The sequence below is a fragment of the Pongo pygmaeus genome, chromosome 10, assembly GCF_028885625.2.
Source record: "Pongo pygmaeus isolate AG05252 chromosome 10, NHGRI_mPonPyg2-v2.0_pri, whole genome shotgun sequence".
NCBI classification, from domain to species: domain Eukaryota; kingdom Metazoa; phylum Chordata; class Mammalia; order Primates; family Hominidae; genus Pongo; species Pongo pygmaeus.
In genome coordinates, this window is record NC_072383.2 from 30,733,932 (window position 1) to 30,753,798 (window position 19,867).

General features: G+C 38.2%; 1 protein-coding gene across 4 annotated transcripts in view; it reads right to left on the minus strand.

The window, feature by feature from the left end:
• TMTC1 (transmembrane O-mannosyltransferase targeting cadherins 1) overlaps positions 1-19,867 on the minus strand; it is a 281,634-nt gene that overhangs the window by 138,430 nt on the left and 123,337 nt on the right. For 2 of the 4 annotated variants that reach the window (XM_054442886.2, XM_054442885.2), the window contains exon 7: positions 19,761-19,864. The exons of the other annotated variants lie outside the window; for them this stretch is intronic. In XM_054442886.2, the coding sequence (XP_054298861.1) occupies positions 19,761-19,864 (104 nt within the window). The remainder of the gene's footprint in view (positions 1-19,760; positions 19,865-19,867) is intronic. 4 annotated transcript variants of the gene reach the window in all.

A 19,867-nucleotide genomic window follows, 5' to 3' on the forward strand; every position in this document is an offset into this window, starting at 1 on the left:
AGGGGAACATCACACTCTGGGGACTGTTGTGGGGTGGGGGGAGAGGGGAGGGATAGCATTAGGAGATATACCTGATGCTAAATGACGAGTTAATGGGTGCAGCGCACCAACATGGCACATGTATACATATGTAACAAACCTGCACATTGTGCACATGTACCCTAAAACTTAAAGCATAATAATAAAAAAAAAAACTTTGAAACACTACTATAAATTGATTAAACCACTTTGCAGAACTGTAGGCAGTTTCATGAAAGCAAAATAAATGCATATTTCATGAACTAGCAATTCCACTCCTAAGCAATTCCACCCAACAGCACTGGACACGTGTTTACCAAAAGATATTTAGAAGATTGTTCATAGCAGGACTTTTCTTAATAGCGCCAAACTGGAGACAACTCACATGTCCATCTACAATAAAATGCATACATACATTATGGAATATCCATGTGATGGAAATGAATTCAGCGATGAGAATGAATGCAACTACATGGAGGAACCTCATAATGGTAATGTGAAACAAGCACAGAAGACACAAAAGAAAAGAAAATCAAGAAAAACCATCTATAGACAAGGATATATGATTGGAAGCAGGACCTGAGCTCCAGGAAACAAGGCTGGCACTAGAAAGCCACAGGCAATCCCCAGTGGAATGGATCATGTAAAAGCCAGCAAAGTAGAAGGTGCTAGATAAATGCTATGCCGCCATGGGGCATTCCGGGGCTGAGACCCATCAGTAGTCCTGAACACTTGCTGCTTCAGCACCTGGGACCCATAGAGATAGTGAGACTATTTCCAAACACCCAACGAAAGAAGAAAAGAGAGCCAAGAAACTCTGACAAGCTTCTCATTGTGTTCTGTTAAAGTTCTTCTGGCTTATAAGGATGAATGGTCCAATTAACCCAGCTCAATTAAAGGCAGAGACTATTTTTAAAATTCCCAGAAGAGACGTATGGTGAGATCACGGTGGACAGGAGGCAGGACCAGATGCAGCTGTGGACAGAGCAGCGAAGGGGGGCTCACATTGTGAATTTTAGCTCCAGATTGATTGCAAGAACAAATCAGCAATCCCAAGAGGACCCACAGACCCTCTTAAGGACCCGGGAGACCCCCCGCAAAACTGTGAATGCACCAACACTGAAAGTGGGAAAGGGAGACCCTCCTCTCCCAAACACATCCACCCCAACTGGAGAAGCTGAAGGTCTGTTTGTGGGAGAAGTTTCTGACTTTACCCGGATCTGAGTCAATTTGGAGAGCCAAGCGAAATACTGGGGTAGAGGAAGCAGCAGAAAGGCCCTGGGAGCTCGCGGGGTCCCCTGGCAGGCCATTCCTGCCTGGCACCACAGGGATCCAATGGGAGAGAAGCAGGGGATAAAACTACACAGAGAGAAGGAAATCTCTAGCTGAACTTTGTAACAATTTGAAAGGAGTGAGAAGCCCCCTGGCCAGAACTCGGGGGAGGGTGCAAATCTGATGTGCAGACTCCACAGGCTGGGGAAGAACCAAGCCCTTTTCTTATGCAGCTGGGAGGCAGACAGCCTCATATCGCTTACAGTCTGGGGGTTGTTGAGGGGGTCACGGTGGGAGTGAGACCAGCCCTTCGGTTTGTGTAGCAGCTGGGTGAGGCCTGTGACTGCCGGCTTTCCCCGGCTTCCATGACAACCTGCATGACTCAGCAGAGGCAGCCGTAATCCTCCTATGTACACAACTCCAGTGACCTAGGAATCTCACCCCCAGCCCCCACAGCAACCACAGCAAGACCGGCCCAAGGAGGGTCTGAGCTCAGATATGCCCAGCCCTGCCCCCACCTGATGGTCCTTCCCTACTCATCCTGGTAGCAAAAGACAAAGGGCATATACTCTTGGGAGTTCTAGGGCCCTGCCCACCATCAGTCCCTCCCTATACTAGCACAGATGATGCTCTCTGGAAAGCACCACCTCCTAGTAGGAGGCCAACCAGCACAAAAATAGAGCATTCAACCACCAAACCTAAGAACCCTCATGGAGTCCATTGCACACCCCAGCCACCTCCACTGGAACAGACACTAGTATCCATAGCTGAGAGACCCATAGACAGTTCATATCACAGGACTCTGTAGACAACCCCCAGTACTAACCCAGAGCCCAGTAGATTCAATGGGTGGCTAGATCCAGAAGAGAGACAATAATCACTGCAGTTTGGCTCACAGGAAGCCACATCCATAGGAAATGCGGGAGAGTACTACATCAAGGGAATACACCGTGAGACAAAAGAATCTGAACAACAGCCTTCAGCCCTCGACCTTCCCTCTGATAGCGCCTACCCAAATGAGAAGGAACCAGAAAACCGACCCTGATAATATGACAAAACAAGGCTCTTCAATACCCCCCACAAAAAAATCACACTAGTTCACCAGCAATGGATCCAAACCAAGAAGAAATCCCTGATTTACCTGGAAAAGGATTCAGGAGGTTAGTTATAAAACTAATCAGGGAGGAACCAGAGAAAGGCAAAGCCCAATGCAAGGAAATCCAAAATATGATACAAGAAGTGAAGGGAGAAATATTCAAGGAAATATTTTGAAGAAAAAGCAATCAAAACTTCAGGAAACTTTGGATACATGTTTAGAAATGTGAAATGCCTTGGAAGTTCTCAGCAATATAATTGAGCAAGTAGAAGAAGAAATTCAGAGCTCAAAGACAAGGTCTTTGAATTAACCCAATCCAACAAAGACAAAGAAAAAAGAATAAGAAAATATGAACAAAGCCTCCAAGAAGTCTAGGATTATGTTAAATGACCAAACCTAAGAACAATCAGTGTTCCTGAGGAAGAAGAGGATTCTAAAAGCTTGGAAAACATATTTGGGGGAATAATCGAGGAAAACGTCCCTGTCCTTGCTAGAGATCTAGACATCCAAACACAAGAAGCACAAAGAACACCTGGGAAATTCATCGCAAAAAGATCTTTGCCTAGGCACGTTGTCATCACGTTATCCAAAGTTAAGGCGAAAGAAAGAATCTTAGGAGTTGTGAGACACAGAAGCACCAGGTAACCTTTAAGGAAAAATGTATCAAATTAATAGCAGATTTCTCAGCAGAAACCCTACAAGCTAGAAGGGATTGGGGCCTTATCTTCAGCCTCCTCAAACAAAACAATTATCTGTGAAGAATATTGTATCCAGCAAAACTAAGCATCATATATGAAGGAAAAAAAGTCTTTTTCAGACAAACAAATGCTGAGAGAATTCACAATTACCAAGCCACACTACAAGAACTGCTAAAAGGGGCTCTAAATCTTGAAACAAATCCTCAAACATATCAGTAAGAAAAATAAAAAATAGGCCAGGCGCAGTGGCTCATGCCTGTAATCCCAGCATTTGGGAAGGCTGAGGTGGGTGGATCACGAGTCAGGAGATCGAGACCATCCTGGCTAACATGGTGAAACCCCGTCTCTACTAAAAATACGAAAAATTAGCCAGGCGTGGTGGCGGGTGTCTGTGGTCCCAGCTACTCAGGAGGCTGACGCAGGAGAATGGCGTGAACCCGGGAGGCGTAGCTTGCAGTGAGCCGAGATCGCACCACTGCACTCCAGCCTGGGTGACAGAGCAAGACTCCATCTCAAAAAAAAAAAACCCAAACAAGCAAACAAAAAAATCCCATCAAAAAGTGGGTTAAGGACATGAATAGATAATTCTCAAAAGGAGATATACAAATGGCCAACAAACGTGAAAAAATGCTCAACATCACTAATGATCAGGGAAATGCAAATCAAAACCACAATGTGATATCACCTTACTCCTGGGAGAATGGCCATAATCAAAAAAATCAAAAAACAGTATATGTTGGCATGGATGCGGTGAACAGGGAACACTTCTACACTGCTGGTAGGAATGTAAACTAGTACAGCCACTATAGAAAAGAATGTGGAGATTCCTTAAAGAACTAAAAGTAGATCTACCATTTGATGCAGCAATCCCACACTGGGTATCTACCCAGAAGAAAAGAAGTCATTATTCGAAAAAGATACTTGCACATGCATGTTTATAGCAGCACAATTCACAATAGCACAATGCTATTGTGAACCAACCCAAATACCCATCAATCAACGAGTGGATAAAGAAACTGTGATATAAATAAATGATGGAATATATATATGATGGAATTTATATATATATTTATATATATTTATAATATCTAAATATATAATATTATATATTAATATATATTTATAATATCTAAATATATAATATATTAATATATATTTATAATGTCTAAATATATTATACATTATACATAATATATTATATTATACATTATACATAATATATTATATATTATACATTATACATAATATATTATATATTATACATTATACATAATATATTATATATTATACATTATACATAATATATTATATATTATACATTATACATAATATATTATATATTATACATTATACATAATATATTATATATTATACATTATACATAATATATTATATATTATACATTATACATAATATATTATATATTATACATTATACATAATATATTATACTATATATTATAATTATATTATATATTATACTATATATAATTATATTATACATTATATATATTATACTATATATTATATATTATAATACAATATGTAAATATATTATATCTATTTATAATAGATATAATATGTAAATATATTACATATTTATAATCTATATAATATGTAAATATATTACATATATTTATAATAATCTATATAATATGTAAATATATTATATATATTTATAATCTATATATGTAAATATATTATATATATTTATAATCTATAAAATATGTAAATATATTATAGATTTATAATCTATAAAATATGTAAATATATTATAGATTTATAATCTATAAAATATGTAAATATATTATAGATTTATAATCTATAAAATATGTAAATATATTATAGATTTATAATCTATAAAATATGTAAATATATTATAGATTTATAATCTATAAAATATGTAAATATATTATAGATTTATAATCTATAAAATATGTAAATATATTATAGATTTATAATCTATAATATATGTACATATATTATAGATTTATAATCTATAATATATGTACATATATTATAGATTTATAATCTATAATATATGTACATATATTATAGATTTATAATCTATAATATATGTACATATATTATAGATTTATAATCTATAATATATGTACATATATTATAGATTTATAATCTATAATATATGTAAATATAGATTTATAATCTATAAAATATGTAAAAATATTATATAGATTTATAATCTATAAAATATGTAAAAATATTATATAGATTTATAATCTATAAAATATGTAAATATATTATATAGATTTATAATCTATAAAATATGTAAATATATTATATAGATTTATAATATTCACTATAAAGTGAATCTGAAATGTCATTGTCTTTCTGACCTTTTACATGTGCCATTACTATAGTAATCTTATTAATAGGGAGCTTCATCAGAGTAGAGAAAATGGAGTTCAACGTCTGAGAATGTTAGCAACTTCTTGCCCATATATCTGCAAAAACGGAAATACAGTTTCTGCAAAATAAATACTGGGTTCATTTTTTTGCCCAAGGTATGTTTCTCGCTATAAAGGATTTAACATGTTTATTTCAAACCACCATACTTTCTCTCATTGAGCACAGGTTCAACATTCATTGAGGAGGCATGAACTGACTGCTGACCATGCATCAGGCTCAGGTTTCCAGGTCTCTATACAAGAATCCTGTTGGTCTATTAATGAACTGCATACAATATTAAAAATACTACTAGCATGTACAACATTCCCTAGTTTACAAAGCATTTGTGTATAGGGATTATTTGACAGCAAATCCTCTATGAAGTGGGCATTACGCTCATTCTTGCAGCAAAGAAAATTGCCTAAAAGAGGCTGTAGTTTATTCAATTCCCACTGCAAGCATAGAGCAGAGTTTGCACACATACGACAGTTTTCTGGCTCCAAATGCAATTGTCCATGGCATCAAATGGTCTCCCATTAGCATTTCTCTATTAATGTGGAGAGGTGAAAGGAAATAAGGTGGGTGAAATACTGGTGTCTCATGGAGAAGCACCCGCCTGAGACCCTGACTCACTCCTTCATCAGTGCAGCCCAGAAGAACTGGAGCTGTCATGTAGTCCTAGCAGGGCTGACATAAACTAAAGATCCATATATAATCTCCTCTAACGACACATCAAACTGATTGCACTGCTGAAAATGTTTGTTAGAGCATCAAGAAATAGAAACCTTAAATAAAAGCTCAGGCTTGGCGTTTTTTTCAGTGTGAAAAGCAATATTGGCCTTTATGTTTCAATGTTAGCAGAAAATAAAAGAAGTGTTCCTTTAACTTTCATCAGCTTCTCTGGGATTTAAGATTGTAATGGAAACACAATATGTAGATGTAAAGGATGAGATACTTTTCTTCAACAAATAAAATATCAGTAAGTGATCCAGATCTGCATTTTTCAGCAACCCATCCCTAATCCCCAGGTAAAATTGCTACCGCCACAAGCTCCCTCACGTGACTCCCTCTTCTCTCCCTTTTCTTGTGACAAATTAAATAAATTATGACCACAAAGTTTCGTTCTGGCTTGGAAAACTATGCTCATTGACCTTGATAATCGCTTTCATCCCCAAAAAGCTATTTTTCCATGAACATATTATAATACAAAGACATAATGGGAGCAGCATCCCCTGCAGAGAACTCTTCAGCTACAGAGGACACAGTTTTTGCCCAGAGTTCTCAAAACAGGTGGCTCCCCAAGTCATGCAGGCTGCTGTTTCATATAAAGATTCCGTCATCCAATTTTGTGACCTATCCAATCAGAATTTCTGTGAGATTAATCAGAGAATCTTTATATTAAACATGTTTCCTTGATTGATTATCATATTCACTCAGGTCTGGTAATCATACCTCTAAAATACAGAACAGCTTCAGCTTCATTTCCAAAAAACATGTTTCTTTTTGAGACAGAGTGTCAATCTGTCACCCAGTCTGGAGTACAGTGGTGCGATCTTGGCTCACTGCAACATCTGCCTCCCGGGTTCAAGCAATTCTGCCTCAGCCTCCCGAGTAGCTGGGACTACAGGTGCATACCACCAGGCCTAGCTAATTTTTGTATTTTTAGTAGAGACGGTGTTTCACCATATTGGTCACGCTGGTCTCAAACTCCTGACCTCAGGCAATCCACCTGCTTCAGCCTCCCAAAGTGCTAGGATTACAGGCATGAGCCACTATGCCCTGCCCCAAAAAACATGTTTTAAGAGCCCCTATAAACATGTTTCGAAGGCTTTGTTAGTTGCTCAGTCAAGAACAGAGCAGTTCATTTTGCACAGCTCTCCTTAAACACACAATATATTATTTTACAAAAGAAACATTTTAATTCAATGTTCGGAGGTTATTATGAGATAGCCCCATGTTAGGGGCTATAAGGGATGCAACTATGAGGAAGACATAGAGTCCTAGGCTGCAACAATCAAGATCTAAGGTTCTGTGTCTCTTTAAAACCATCAACCGAAATGGAAAGATGAGAAAGAAGCTTCTTTAGAACGTGGAAGATGTTGCGTTCTAGTTTCATCTTGCTATTTCCTATCTTGATCTTTTCCTACAAAGTAATACAAGCCTTTTCCTGTATTTCTTAACAGCAGAAACAGACCTACCGCAGAAACAGACCTACCACTCAAGCAAATCTATTCTAGTTATTTATCCAGGACCAAATCTCATGAAAAAATATGAGGCTAAGAGAGAGCCTTTTATATCCTTTCACTGAAAATCCTATGTTATCTCCTTTCTGGATTTGAAAGACAACCATTTTCAATGTGATAAAGGCAATACTTCTTCCATCAAGTATAGACTGCTTTATGTCCTATCCCTTCAAACTGGTAAGACAAAACCAATTTCTAGGCAGCAGAGCATGGCTATGGTCGTGGAAATGACATTTAAGGCTCCAGCCCTATGCAGAAGCCATATTTGCGCTTTTGTTTTTATCCTTAATCCCAGATTTACAAGAGTGGAGGTCAAAGGGTCACATTTCTGAAGATACAGAAACAGAAGAGCAAATCTGGAAGCAAATGTCACTTTTCTGACAGGACAGGTTACACATAAAATCTATTCCATCACTTTTCAAATGCAAGTCCATAACAAACATGGAAGCAGAAACTCTGGGCATCTGGACTTCAGAACTCATACTTTAACGTGATTCCCTAGTGTTCATAAAAAACATGGAAGCAGAAACTCTGGGCATCTGGACTTCAGAACTCATACTTTAACATGATTCCCTAGTGTTTTTGAGGCACATTCAGGTTTGACAACCTAGCTGAGATAAATTCTTAAGGCCCCTCCATGGCTGTACTCACAGAACAACTTTGAGTGGGAATTTACAAGAAGTATCATAAGCACCTATGGTCTTCGGTCTTGAAGAATATTTTCTTTTCTTTTTTCAGATGAGAATCAAATTCTAAATTGGCGCAATTCTAAGTCAGAGTGCAATAAAATCTTCCCACCACTCAGAATCAGCTGAGCAAAACACAACACAGCAGATTGGAAGAGGCCATTCAAACCAGAGGCAGACAGAGGCTGCAGAGAGTGCTGCATCTATGGCACACACCACTCATGTCTCGCCAGCCACTCATCCTTCTAGCTCCTTCTGGCATGGGGTCAAGCCAGGAGCACAGTGCTGGTTCTAGTCCAGTGCCATCCAATAGAAAGAGAATGAACGCATATATAATTTGCAATTTTCTATTAGCTACATTAAAAAGAATAAAATGAAACATGATGAATTAGTTTCAGAAATATATTTTGTTTCAATGAATATACCCAAAATATTATCATTTCAATAGATAATCAATGTAAAAATTATTAATGGGATATTTTACATTTTTTTCTCACTAAGTCTTTGAAATGCGGTGTGCCTTTACACTTCTGGCACATGGCCATTGGAACTAGCATTTGATGTGCTAAGTAGTCATATGGGGCCCGCAGCTCCTCTGGTGGACCACACGGATCTAGACAATCACCTGTCTTCAGGCCCATCCATCCTCCACCTCTGCCCACATTCACTTGTCCTTGGTTTTATCTTTTTCGTTCTAGATTCCCACTCCAACCCCACCACTCTTCCCCTTGGCTGCAGCCCCCCCCCCCCTCCACCACTCTCAAAATTCCTAACTACCATCCTGACTTGTCATTGTTGTCCATCAGTTTTACTGTGTGGCCTCTATGTCTACTCACCCTCTTTTACCTCTTGTGAAAACTTCTGACTCGTGTTCCTATAGAAATTCCATGTAGGATAGGACAGATGGAAGGATTTAGATCTAAGAGGGCAAAATTTTCTTAGTTGTTAAAAAAACAGCAATTTAATAAAATCTAAATTTAGAGCAACTACAAAGAAGATAATAGAGCATTCTTTGTGATTAACATAAATACAGTCATTCAGATTTCAAGCTATGAGAAACTAAAGGAGAGAGGAGGTAACTAAGAGAGCCAAGCTGACAAAACAGGACTGGGGACAGGTGGGTCCAGGAAGAGAGGGTTCCTGTAGTCACCCCTGGCTTACGCCCTCACCACCTTTCCAGAGAAGAAAATGGAAATTAATATCAGAATTACACTGTGTTGTATTTTTATTTTGTCATATATGTAATTGTGCAAGTTAACCAGATATTTCACAGTATAAATTCCATCATTCCCAAGGAAACATTTTGCTGTTTTTATAAGGTTACAAGTAGACAGACCCTTGCAGATGGTTTTGAAGACAGAAAATTGGACAAGGCATGGGGAATGAGGTGGGACAGTGTGCAATTAATAATTACAGTCAATTTTCTGGTGCCCAGAGTGGAATATCAGGTGTGTTACAACCTTCTCAGAAGGGTGGCTTGACAAGGCTTAATCTTTTCTAAGGATGCTAACTATAACCAAGGTCACCAGTTATTTATGTTCTAAGGATTTATTTTGTGTCAGGCTCTGAGCCAAAGCCTAGTAAGATCATAAGATAATTTTAAGGGCCATCAGGTAGTTGTTATCCATAGGGCTATAAACAAAACTATTCAGTACCACAATCTGCATTTAGAGCATCTTCCTACTTAACTTTCTTTTTTTTTTTTTTTTTTTGGAGGAGTCTTGGTCTGTTGCCTAGGCTGAAGTGCAGTGGCACGATCTCAGCTCAGTGCAACCTCTGCCTCCCAAGGTTCAAGCCATTCTCCTGCCTCAGCCTCCCGAGTAGCTGGGATTATAGTTGTGCACCATGATGCCTGGCTAATGTTTGTATTTTTAGTAGAGATGGGGTTTCACCATGTTGGCCAGGCTGGTCTCAAACTCCTGACCTCAAGTGATCTGCCCGCCTCGGGCTCCCAAAGTGCCAGGATTACAGGTGTGAGCCACCTTGCCCAGCCCCTACCTAACTTTCTGATTTTGACTTCTGTGAACTGTCACCTCTCTTCCTGAGGTGAGACAACCGGGCCTCAGGTCATCCCAGCCACCTACCCTAGACCTACCCTCTCTAGGAGTTCTCACACTGCAAAATCAACAGGTTCCCTCTCTCAGTGGCAAAGTCAAAGCATCCATCCTTTCAGTGACCAGATCATGGTGAAATGTTAAGAAATAATGGTCTTATTCAGGAATTCACATGATGGTATAAATAACTAAGTGTACAGACTAGAAGCAGAAAGCAGTCAGTGTAAGTTTTCTAGCAGGGAAAGCTTTCTGAAGAAGCAGCACTGATCTGAGCTTTCACGAACAGGTGGGACGTAGACCTGCTAACAGATGTTGTAGGTAAACAGAATGGATGGAGATCTGCAAGGGCCCAGGATTCCGAGGTGTTCAGTTCTGGTGGTTCATCAAACAGGCTTGAAGACTCTTGTTGATATGTGAATAGAGGGGGAGAAAAAGATATTATCTAAAAAGCTAGACCTGGAATTTCCCTCAGAAAGAAAACGATCTTCTTCAACATTTCTTGTTGTTGTTTCAAAAGAAAACACCACTGTAGGCTGTATCAGACACAAAACTATGTATTCATTCAGTGTGTTTGATTTTCTTCTGAGTCACACAGGGGACTACACTTTCCAGCCCCTTTGCATTTGGAGGGGGCACATGACTACTTCTGGCCTCCAGGTCTGAGCAGAGGTGATGTGGGTCTCTTGAGGCTGAAACACTTATAAGCTGTGTGGTGGAATGAATACTTCATGATATTAAAGAATGGTTGGAAATTTTTTTGTAGCTACCATGAGAATGCTGTGGCTGTATATTAGGGCCCCACTTTCTCTCCCTCTGCTACACTGACTTAGCCATGCCAGATGGCAGGACTATAAAATGCAAGCAGCTCAGAACCCAGAGTCACCAGCTGGAAGGCAGCATCCCTAGAAAGTTACTGGGCCCACAGCCCTCCTCCTGTGAACAAAAAATTAAACCTTTTCATGTTCAGTCATTTTAATTTCAGAGGTTGCTATTACCTTAGCATAGCCTTGTCTCACCTAGGTGAGGCATAGTTGTGTGAGATTTTGGAGATAATTTAGTCTTGGGTGGCCTGTATAGTCTAGGGTTATGTAAGAAATTATTAGGAATTTGGACAAAGGAGGAACAGAAAATGAAGAACAAAAAAGGAGAGAGGTAGGGCTAAGCAAATAACTGAAGCAAAAAACTTGCCAAAAAAAAAAAAAAAAAATTAGCCATTGAGAAATCCCCAGTGGAAGAGATGCTGGAGGATTTTGTGCAAGATGATTAATGTAAGTTACCTGTGGCATGGTTCTGTGATGTAACTCTGCTTTTTGTCTCCAGATTTCTGTAAAGTCCCTTGTACACAAATGCCTTATATGAGTGGTACTGTAGGGGATATGAATGTGAAAGGTCTACGCCCTCTGGTAACTTGGTTGGCACAAAAAAAGGAAATGAGAGTGGCCATGGGCAGTGTAACAGGGACTCAATGTAGAGTTTAGCAGGAAAGGGAAAATGGAATGGGAGATGCCCCATGAGAATGTAAGGTTCTAGGGAAGCATAACAATCCTGAGGAGGGCAATGAACACTCAAGAACGTGGGAAAGAATTGAAGCCAGTTTTCTTTAAATCTCAAAGAGGAAGACCCAAGATGATATTGGGGTTCCATAATTGCATGCATTTTAAGCCTATCACTGCACTGTGTGGGTCATTCTCATGACAGAGCAGAGTTACCGTCTCTATACCAGGGTGCATAAAAGCACATGCAGTTGAAAATGTCTTAACGACAAAAAGCAAAACAAGGATATATCCAGAGGTGGTAGTGCAAAGTGGCCTTCAGAAACAAAAAGGTAAAGGTAGTATGATTTTCACAGAAGCAGCAGACCTATGACAGCAGAGTCAATCATGCATTCATCCATCAAACAGTAAACAATTATCATGGCTCTGTCCTGTGCTCAGCACTGTAAAACCTGCCAACGACACAAAGAAAGATATGGTTTCTGCCCTTGAGAAATTCACATTTAAATCGGAAGGAAAAATTGTGGAACAGTCTATAACAATAAAGTGTAATGAGATAGAAGAAAAATATATCTTCGCCGGGCACAGTGGCTCACACCTGAAATCCCAGCATTTTGGGAAGCCGAGGAGGGCGGATCACCTGAGGTCAGGAGTTCAAGACCAGCCTGGCCAACATGGTAAAATCCAGTTTCTACTAAAAATACAAAAATTAGCTGGGCGTGGTGGTATACGCCTGTAATCCCAGCTACTCGGGAGGCTGAGACAAGAGAATTGCTTGAACCCAGAAGACGGAGGTTGCAGTGAGCCAAGATCTTGCCACTGAACTCCAGCCTGGGTGACAGAGTGAAACTGTGAACTGTGTCTCATAAAAATATGTATTTTATATATATAAATAAAATATATATATAAAATATATATTTTATATATTTACGTATCTGGCAATGGCCAGATCCCTTATACTTCATGGATCCTAATGGGTGTAGGAAACCACTGACCTTGTAAATATTAAGCCAGCTAGAAATATCATTTGAAAATGACACGGGGGACCTGAGGAGAGTAAACTGTGAGGACAGAGACAAATTAGGAAGCTATTTCAGGAACACAGGCCAGAGACCATGAGGGCCTTCAGGAAGATGGTGGCAGTGGGGATGGAGATAGCTGCATGAATTCCAGTGAATAATAAGAGCAGTCACAGGATGAGGGGACTGCTTGGATGAGAGGAATGAAAGAAGGGAAGCAGTCATCAGCAATCATGACTGACAGGTTGTGTGTCATGGACAACTAAATGGACAATTGGGCCTTGGGGAACTTGCTTATCAAAAGAAAGTTGTGTGATAAAGATACAATGTCTCCTTTGTTCTTTAGTTTCTAATTATATTGTTCTTCTCAAGTGGAAAGTAGAAGCATTTACAATTGAACTTCATGCCACTAAATGGATCTACACAATCTCAATTAATTACAGGTTGGAAAAGTTATTGGTCAGTCACAAAGAACTGACTGACAGCTAATACATCTGAATGTGTGGGTTAAAAAGGAAAGGTAAAAGATTAAGGGCCTTCTCACCAGTGTATCCTGAATAATGATGACCTCTAATTCCATCATTGGAATAATGATGATCCAACTCTGTAAGGAATCTACCCTATGTCTTGATATACCCAATGGTCAAGAATAAAAAGTCAAATTCTAAATGGCTTCCAAATTGCTGTTAACATCAACTGTATCAAAGTACATTGTTTTAAATATTAAAAACATAATCTTCATACAAATACACAGCACAAACTAAAGGTTTGTATAACTCGTAAACGTGGGAAAAAGATACTTGACCAAGAGAGTTCAGAAAAGAATTTGAGTTAGGCCAAGCCTTCTTAGATATAGAAGATATATATCTTAAAAACAACAAAAATAAACTGGACTTCATCAAAATAAAAAACTTACATGCTTCAAAGGACATCATCAAGTAAGTGAAATGACAATATACAGAAAGAAAGAAAATGTGTTTATGAATTATAAATCAGATAAGGGACTTGTATCTAGAATATATTAAGAAAAATGTTACAACTTGGAAATAAAAAGACAAACAACCCAATTAAAAAGTGAACAAAGGAGCTCCATCAACTTAGCTCCAAAGAAGACAGCAAAAGAGTCAGTACGTACATAAGGAGATGTTCAACATCATTAGCCACCAGGGAAATATAGGTAAATCAAAACCACAATAACATACCATTCCCTACCCATTGGTACGGCTATAATAAAACACACTGTCAAAAAGACAAATGTTGGTGAAAATAGAGAGAATCTGGAATCCTCATGTACTGCTGGTAGGAATGTAAAACGGTGCAGTTGCTTTGGTAAATATTCTGGCAGTTCCTCAAAAAGTAAAACATAAAGTTAACATTTATAATCCAGCAGTTCCACTCCTAGGTACATACTCAAGAGAAATGAAAACATACATCTACACAAAAACTTGTATATGAATGTTCATAGCACCATTATTCGTAATAGCCAAAAACAGGAAACAACCCAAATGTCCATTTTTATGAAAAAAAAAAAAAAAAAAAAAAAAAAAAGATGTATGGTATATCCATATAAGGGAATGCTACTGGGGAATAAAAAGGAATCAAGTATTGACATATGATACAACATGGATGAACCTTGATAACCTGCTAAATGAAAGAAGCCAGTCACAAAATACCACCTATTATATGATTCTTTTTTTTTTTTTTTTTTTTTTTTTTTAATGGAGTCTTGCTCTGTCACCTGGCTAGAGTGCAGTGGCGTGATCTCGGCTTATTGCAACTTCCACCTCCCAGGTTCAAGCGATTCTCCTGCCTCAGCCTCCTGAGTGGCTGGGATTACAGGCTCATGCCACCACACCCAGCTAATTTTGTATTTTTGTATTTTTAGTAGAGACAGGGTTTCACCATGTTGGCAGGATGGTCTCCATCTCCTGACCTCATGATCTGCCCGCCTCGGCCTCCCAAAGTGCTGGGATTACAGGTGTGAGCCACCGCGCCTGTATGATTCCATTTCTATATACATGTTCAGATATGTATATGATTCCATTTCTATATACATGTTCAGAATAGGTAAATCTACAGAGACAGAAAGTAGACCAGTGGCTGGTGGTCTATTATAAAATAACTATATACACATATACAAGTTGAATTTTAAAAATTGGGATTTTTGTAGTCTTCATGAAACAATGAACAGGAATGAGATTGGCAAATCAGTAACAATTTTTTTTCCAATGTACTGCAAGGCAATAAAACTAATATTTTAAGTTTTATTTTTTCCACTAGACAGGAAAGAAATCATCACAACTATCATGTTTCTGTACATTAAATTCTAAGACGAAAAAGTTGTAAAATATAGTAAGCAGCAAATAATAAGCCTATCAATGTTGCATTCCTCTCAGTTTGTCACATAATGTTCTACATTACTGTGAATGTCACATAATCATCTTTTGTTTTGTTCCCATGTCTTAGAAATTTTGCTTAACAAAGGTTTTTCATAAGCATACTACAGTGAATTTGAAGCTCAGTGTAAGCTGAAAATGACAGGGTATTCTCTGAGTTAAACACATATAAATAGATAATGTAAAAGAGTGAATCTCACAAGTCAAATCCTTTGAAACAAAGACGGCTTGACCAAGCTACTCTTAAAAGTTATTAGGATTTTTAAAAATTACATGTAATTAATAACCATAACAGCTACTAAATGGGGAAAAAAAAGCTAAACTGAAAACTTTCACCCGATAATAACTTATTATACCTACTTTAAAATAAGAAACAATACTTGCAAGACAGAAGTAAAAATGCAACTGAAAGATGTGCAAAGTTCCTAAATTCAGTAAAACAGATGAAGCATCAAGGAGCCAGACTGTCATAACCACATGGCAAGCCCCTGGTTACTCACAACAGACTGCAGAGCCAGCCAAATCACAGCTAAACTGCACAGCTGCTAAGAAGGAAAGAAAAGCCAATAGAACTAGGAAACAGACCAAGATAGTCCACTTTAAGAATCACCAGCCTACGACAGGACAAAGAAATATGCAAGCTGAGTAGGAACTTTACTCGGGAAAGGAATTAGAGACCATTTTCTAGGTGCTCAAAAGAGTCAATTCTAATGTGGTCACCTCAGAGGAATGAGAAAAGCCATTCATAACAAATGTCAGTGAAATTTCCCTGGAGATATACATATACATACATACATATATATGTATACACACATACACACACACACACTTTTTTTTTTTTTTTTTTTAAGACAGAGTCTCGCTCTGTCACCCAGGCTGGAGTGGCGCAATCTCGGCTCACTGCAACCTCTGCCTCCCCAGTTCAAGCGATTCTCCTGCTTCAGCCTCCCAAGCAGCTGGGATTACAGGCGCCTGTCACCATGCCTGGTTAATTTTTGTATTTTTAGTAGAGACGGGTTTTCACCATGTTGGCCAGGCTGATATTTTATATATGAAACACAAGAACAGAAAGATGTTTTTCAAAAGAAAGGAAAGGAAGAATATAAAGATATGGATATTAGGATATTCTATTCCACCACTTTTTATTAATTGAACTGCCTGAGTTACAGTCGCTTGGATGGACTGATTCACAGACAGAAAGTCCTGGACAAAATACGTAGCAGATCCCTTTGAAAAGTATATATATATGCCTTGGAAGTGAAAGGCAGAATCTCTCAAATGGTTGGCTCAAGGTAGTAATTTTGCCACAGGTTCCACCAAAGAATTTTTTTTTTCCTACCAGCAGGGATAAGAAAACCCTACCACCTAATGCCCTTGGCCCCTAAGATGTTACAGCTAGGAGAGCTGTGAGTCAGATTTCAATGACACCTTTGCCTAACACCAAGGACCTTGGGACAAGCACTTGTTTACTTACGACATGAGATAGGAATAAAATAATTGGTTGGTGAGTTGACAGCAGTATGTTCTTGTTCTCCTCCATCTGTCTCTTTTTAACTGTACATCTTAGTGTTTGGAGACTGGTAAGCTCAGGGAACAGGCTATGTCTAACTACAAAGATAAGAATGAATGCTCAAATTCAGGAGACAAGAAGTCTTGGAATGAAACCAACCCAAAGCTAAAGGAAATGGAGCCATTATGCAAGATTATATGGCAAAGTTGGTTTTTCTCTTAAAGACAAAGGTAGTTATTTAAGGAGCTACAGAACACAAGACAATATATTAGTGAGCTGGCACAGCTAAAAATATCTGGATGAGCAGCCCTGGAGATTTTGAAGGCCAGAGAGAGATACCTAAAAATGGTGAGTAGATTGCAACATTAACACAAAGCTGGGTTAGAGAAGTCAAGCTTAATTAAAGGATATATGAAACAAGAATTTTTAAAACATAAGATATAAACAACAATTTATACAGGTTCTACACTGCTGAGAAGGAGCAAGCCAACACCAGAAGTTGGATATCACATTATTTCTGAGAGCATATTCAAGGTTTGTTTGATACAAACACATGTTGGAAGTAATGAAAACAAACATGACATAGTTTTTATTATAAAAATGTGATATTCGAATTGGAAGATATCCTTTTTAAATGGGAAATAAAGACAAAAAAGAGAAGAAAATACTAGAAATAACTTAAAAAAGCATACAAGGCAAAGAAAGTAGTAGAAATTTATTAATTCCAAAAAAGAACTTAATGATATAAAGCAAAGATCACCGGAAGACATAAAAACAAAATCTAGGCCGGGCACGGTGGTTCACACCTGTAATCCCAGCACTTGGAGAGGCTGAGGGAGGTGGGTCACCTGAGGTCAGAAGTTTGAGGCCAGCCTGGCCAACATGACGAAAACCCCTCTCTGCTAAAAATACAAAAATTAGCTGGGCGTGGTGGCGTGTGCCTGTCGTCCCAGCTGCTTGGGAGGCTGAGGTAAGAGAATCACTTGAACCAGCGAGGCGGAGGTTGCAGTGAGCCGAGATCACGCCACTGCACTCCAGACTGGGAGACAGAGTGAGACTCCATGTCAAAAAAACAAAAACAAAAGCAAAAAACAAAAAACGAAATCTAACAATCTAACGAAATCTGTTGTCCCTAAGAGATATGAATAAACTAAAATATAAATGCCCCATAGATCAAGATTTAAAATTTATCATGTCTCTGCAAATACAAAAAAAAAGTGAAGGTTGCTATCATTAAAATGATATTAGATAACATTAAAGGTATGTAAAACTATGAACATTTTAGAAGAGTGCATCTTAATTTTTTATATTTTTAATTTTTTACAGTCCACAGGTCTTTTATTTATTTTTTGACATCTATTATGACACAAATTCATAGGGGATAGGTTCCAGCAGTCCAGGTTCCATTCCACTCATTCACAAAGTGTGCTTCTCTGCCTTCCTTCTTCTCCTGATCATTTTCTTTCATGCATTTCAGGAAGCTATCTCCGCTCTTAGAGTGCTTAATACACACATTAAATCGCTCAGCAAGAATCTTGCCCTGAACTTGTTTGTTTTTAACAATGCCAACCCCAACAGCAGCTGGGTAACATTGTAGACTCTTCCATTTTTGCCACGGAAACATTTGTGGGGCCTTCCTTTTAGAACAGGAACCATTCCCTTGATGTCAACAATATCACCTTTCTTATAGATCTGCATGTATGTGGCCAAAGGAACAACTCCATGTTTTCTAAAAGGCCTAGAGAACATCTATGGGGTGCCTCTCCCTCTTTTTCTTTGTGTTCCTCATCATAGCAAATTATTAGAAGATGGTGGTTCCAGCCAAAAGAAAGGCATCCCAATTCTTAAAACATTATAGCAACAATATATTCTGAAGGAAGGTATTAAAACTGTCAAATATAATTACATCTGAAAGCCTCAGCTATACATCACAGCAAATAAAATAGTTAAGGACTTAAAATCCTATTCAGTGAATCAGATCCACTGATCAGCATTACTTCTTGACCCAAACCCCTCAGAACTCTTAAGGACAAATGGCGTAATTAGCTGTATCTTAGCAAAAACTGTTGTTCATTTCTATTTGTCACTTCTAACCACCCCACTTATTTTATCTTACAAATGGTTATGATATCCAGTCAACCTCTGCACACTTCTCTGCACACTGTTCTGTAACATTCACCATATGTATCAATCAATAGATAGTTATTATTGATAAGTGCCTGCTATGGTTTGGATAAGGTTTGTTTGTCCCCACCAAATCTCATATCGAAATGCAATCTCCAGTGTAGTAGTGTGGAGGCCTAGTGGGAGGTGTTTGGGTGAGGAGGGCAGAACCCTTATGAACAGATTAATGCCCTTCCTTGGAGGTAAGTTCTTGCTCTATTGGTTCCCACAGCAGCCATTTGCTAAAAAGGAACCTGGCACCTCCACTCTCTCTCTTGCTTCCTCTTTCTCTATGTGATCACTGCACACAGTCAGCTCACCGTCATCTTCCGCCATGAATGGAAGCAGCCTGAGCTCTCACCAGATGTCTAATCTTAACTTTCCAGCCATCAGAATAGTAGGCCAAATAAATGCTTTTCTTTATAAATTACCTAGTCTCCGGTAGTTTTATAGCAACAGAAAATGAACTAAGATAGTATCCAGTTAAATATTTGTTGAATAAACAAATATACACCAAATGAAACAATAGCAATAATACTGCCGAAACAGCTTTATTTATTGACAACAATTTCAAATGTATAGCTTCTTTTCTCCCCACGTGGAGGATAGACCACAATCCTCAATATGCAAAGTCAGCCTGTAATTTAAGATTACTCAAAATTATCTAATAAATACCAAGTTTTAAAAAAATTATTTATACTAACCTCGTAAGAATGTAAGGCGAAAATGAAGCTGGATTATCCTGCTCTGAAAAGAGGGGCATAGATCCTCCCATTATCCACAGACGGAAGTACAAAATGACAAGCACCTT